General features: G+C 42.1%; 1 protein-coding gene across 1 annotated transcript in view; it reads right to left on the minus strand.

Moving 5' to 3' along the window:
• Positions 1–310: 310 nt before the first annotated feature.
• The window catches only part of EFR3B (EFR3 homolog B (S. cerevisiae)), a 174,953-nt gene continuing 171,076 nt past the window's right edge, over positions 311–4,187 (minus strand). The window contains exons 22-23 of the mRNA XM_006835231.1: positions 1,048–1,097; positions 311–663 (exon numbers count right to left, since the gene is read on the minus strand). Of these exons, the coding sequence (XP_006835294.1) occupies positions 558–663; positions 1,048–1,097 (156 nt within the window). The 3' untranslated portion in view covers positions 311–557. The remainder of the gene's footprint in view (positions 664–1,047; positions 1,098–4,187) is intronic.

A 4,187-nucleotide genomic window follows, 5' to 3' on the forward strand; every position in this document is an offset into this window, starting at 1 on the left:
TGGAATGGGAGTGACAATCCAATCATCCAGCCTGAGATACTGTCATCTCATAATGCCAGGAGCTTTCTTCAGTTCTTCCAGATTGCAGTCTAAGGCTTACTCTGACTAATCAGTTCCCATCTTGTTCCTGAGCCCCTCTCCTCCCAGCCTCTTCTCTGGAGATGACAGCTGTGTCCTTGTAGGCAGACTCCCAGAGAAACCTCTGCACTCACTACATGAAGTGGGGCTTTTTTGGTCCCTCAGCTCCTCCCTGGTGATGCCTCCCCAGGATTCTCTGCTTCTGGCTGACCCAAAAGAAGAGACAAAGGGCACAGGTGAGATGCTTATTGAAGGGTGGATGACTGGATCTCCCTTGGGAAAAACGAGGAGGCAGAGGGACCAAGAAGGAACCAGAGAAGGCCCAGAGGCTCCGCCTTGGCTTAGTTAGGAAGGTGCTGCTATCCAAGGCACCTTTGTTTTTTTCTGAGATACCAGTTAGATTTCCATGTCATAGGGGTGAGGTGAGGGCAGAGCCTTCCTCCGGCCTCACCCCTCCCAGGAGCACAGGCTCTTCAAATTCAGTATACACACAGATCAGGAAACTTCATCTCGTAGACAGGGATGGAGTGGTTCTGAGACTGACCGTAGGCTGCCGTGATGGTTCCTGATGGGCTTGGTGGGGGCCTGTTGGAGGCAGGAACACATAACGAAGAAAGGCACAAGGAAGAAATGGTGGGGTCCCACCCTTGTGCAATGAAACAGAGCAGATGCTCAGGGTTTCTCTTTACACAGGGGCTGCACACTGTCACTCCACAGCTTCCAGGGTTCAAGCAGGTCTAGAATCTATAGCTTGGAGTCAAGGAAAGTAAAGCAGCAGACTGGGACACTGGAACACCTGGCTCTTCTCCAGGTTTCTCAGAGTCCATCTCTCTAGTATTCATTTCCTTGTCTGGGGAGAGCCAGTGGCTGACTCACCCTTGGGGATAGAGGTTAGGGGGTGAATGGTTGAAAGGAAGATCTGTGAGGAGGCCATAGAGGTCGGGGTTCCCTGGCCAGGTTGCCACTTACCGGATGGTAATTTCAAATATCTGGTTGAGTTTGCTCTGCAGCAGTGATGCCTAGACACAAAAAGAAGAACAATGAGCTGGGTGGGCTCCCCAGAACCTTTGTTGGCTGGCCCACAAGTCCGCCTATCTAGGGTGTGCACTGGAGTTGGGGGACAGGTGCAGGCTTATGAAAGGAAACAGCACTTATTGTTCGGACCCTTTCTAGATTCAGATCAGCAGAGTCATGGGCCTATCCAAGGCCTGGTGGGAATAAGACAGAGGGCAGGAGCAGCAGGGAGGCCTTAGGCAGGCAGCTTCTTGAAGCATGGCAACAGGGTTTGCTATTCGAGGAGGCTGAGACTTGGAGCTAGTTCCACCTCTCTGCTGAACTCACAAGAAGCAGCTTTTCAAAAATTGGTGGATTAGAGAAGATAACCTCTCTGGATTCAACAAAGTCTATGAATATGGACAGCAATATTGTATATATGTTAATTAACTGAGCATCAAATTCCAGATCATGAAACGAGCATCATCTATTTTCTGAGGAGGATTGACAGGATGCTTAGACCCAGGAAAATCTATTATATATGTGTGTGTGTTTGGTATAAATGGTTAAATACTGCTAACCAAAAGGATGGATGTTTGAGTTCACCCAGAGGCACCTTGGAAGAAAGGCCTGTGAATCTATTTCTGAAAAATCAGCCACTGAAAACCTGCTAGAGCACATTTGTACTCTAACACACATGGGGTAACCATTAGTCAGCATCAACTCAAGGGCAACTGGACTGGTTTTGGTTTATACTTATATTTATAGCAAATATAAAAATCCAAATGATGTATTTGGAATTATTTTATCCAATTATTTCTTTCAATAAAAATTGCACATGAATTTTTTTTTTAAAGAAAACATATAAAAAGATGACTTATCTGCAGATCTTGAATGTTAGCAATTTTAGTTCATTGTAATTAAGACTGACTTTGGGCTTAATAAATTTAATAACTTTTTCTGCTCCTACCATAAGTCCAGACACAGTTTATTTCTACTTGTCTGGCTTCCTCTCTTCCAAGGCTCCCCTGCTAGCTCCTCCTGGTTGCAGGCTAGCCCTATGGCAAACACTGTCTGCCTTTCTTTTGTCATGGACCCTCTTCACTCTGTCAAGTGGGGTTCAGAATAGCACCTGAGAGTTCTCATGAGAATGAAGTAAGTTAGGAACGGTAAGATGCTGTGACTCACAGTAAGTGCTATTTAAGTATTATGATTATCCACCACTTGTCTGTCAGTTTGTCATACTGTGGTGGCTTGTGATACTGGAGGTATTTTAAGGACCAGCAGGATTACCCATGGTGGGCAGGTTTCAGTGGAGCTTCCAAAGTATGACAGACTAGGAAGAAGGAGAGGCTGACTGCTTCTGAATGCTTAGTCACTGAAAACTTTATGAATAGGTGTGTAACATTGTCACATATAGTGTTAAAAGATGAAAGCATTATGAATAGCACCAGACCATTGTCAGATATGCTGAGGGAAGATGAGCCCTTCAGATTGGAAGGCACTCAAAGTATGACTGGGGAAGAGCTGCCTCCTCAAAGTAGAGTTGACCATAATGATGCAAATGGAGCAAAGCTTTCAGGACCTTCATTTGCTGATGGGGTACAATTCAAAATGAGGAGAAACAGTTGCAAAAATTAATTAGTAATCGCAACTTGGAATGTACAAAGCATGACTCTAGGAAATTTGGAAGATGTCAAAAATGAAATGGAACACATAAAGATATATATCCTAGGCATCAATGAGGTGAAATGGAATGATATTGGCCCTTTTGAATCAGATAATCATATAGTTTACTATGCCGGATATGACATTGAAGAGGAATGGTGTCACATTGATCATCAAAAAGAACATTTCAAAATCTATCTTGAAGTACAATGTTGCCTGTGATAGGATAAGATCCATATGCCTATAATGAAGACCAGTTAATATCACTATTACTCAAATGTATACACCAACCACTAAAGCCAATGATGATGAAATTGAAGGATTCTACCAACTTCTTTAGTGTGGAACTGATCAAACATGCAATCAAGATGCATTGATAATTATTGATAATTGGAATGCAAATGTTGGAAACAAAGAGGAAGGGTCAATAGTTGGAAAATATGGCCTTGGTGATAAAAATGATACTGAAATTGCATGATAGAATTCTGCAAGACAAACGAGTTAACACATTGCAAATATCTTTTTTTAAAAAAAACAATATAAAAGGTGACTGTACATGGACCTCAACAGATGGAATACCAAAGGAATCAAACTGATCACATCTGTGGGAAGAGATCATAAGAGAAGCTTGGTATCATCGGTCAAAACATGGCCGGGGCAGACTGTGAAACAAACCATCAATTGCTCATATACAAGTTCAGGATAAAGGTGAAGAAAATGAAAATAAGTCCACGAGAGTCCAAATATGACCTTGAACATATCTTACCCGAATTTAGGAACCATTTCAAGAACAGATTTGATTCAAAAGACACTAATGACTGAAGACCAGAAGAGTTATGGGATGACATCAAGCACATCCCATAGGAAGAAAACAAAAGATCATTAAAAAGACATGAAAGAATGAGAAGACAAAAATGGATGTCAGAAGAGACCCTGAAAGATGCTAAAGTGAATGAAAGAAATTAGGAAGTAAAAGAGCTAAACAGAAAATTTCAAAGGGCAGCTTGAGAAGACAAAGTCAAATATTATAATGGAATGTGCAAAGACTTGGTTAGAAAACCAAAAGGGAAGAGCATGCTCAGCACTTCTCAAGCTGAAAGAACTGAAGGAAAAAATTCAAGTCTTGACTTGGAATATTGAAGGACTCTATGGGCAAACTGGAGTCCTGGTGTGGCATTGTGGGATAAAGTACTGGACCATAAGGTCAGTTTGAACCACAGGGTTGGTGGATCAAACTCACCAGCTGCTCCTTCCTTTGGTTCCGTTGTGATATCTCCCATGTGGTTTCTAATGTGTGTTATTTGTGTCTGCTCTCTCTTTTTTTTTGTTAGGTTTGCCAATGGTCTGTCGATTTTGTTAATTCTTTCAAAGAACCAGCTTCTTGTCCTGTTGATTGTTTCTATAGTTTTTCTGTTTTCTATCTCATTTATTTCTGCTCTAATCTTTAT

This window comes from Chrysochloris asiatica, unplaced genomic scaffold (genome assembly GCF_000296735.1).
Source record: "Chrysochloris asiatica unplaced genomic scaffold, ChrAsi1.0 scaffold00016, whole genome shotgun sequence".
Lineage (NCBI taxonomy): Eukaryota > Metazoa > Chordata > Mammalia > Afrosoricida > Chrysochloridae > Chrysochloris > Chrysochloris asiatica.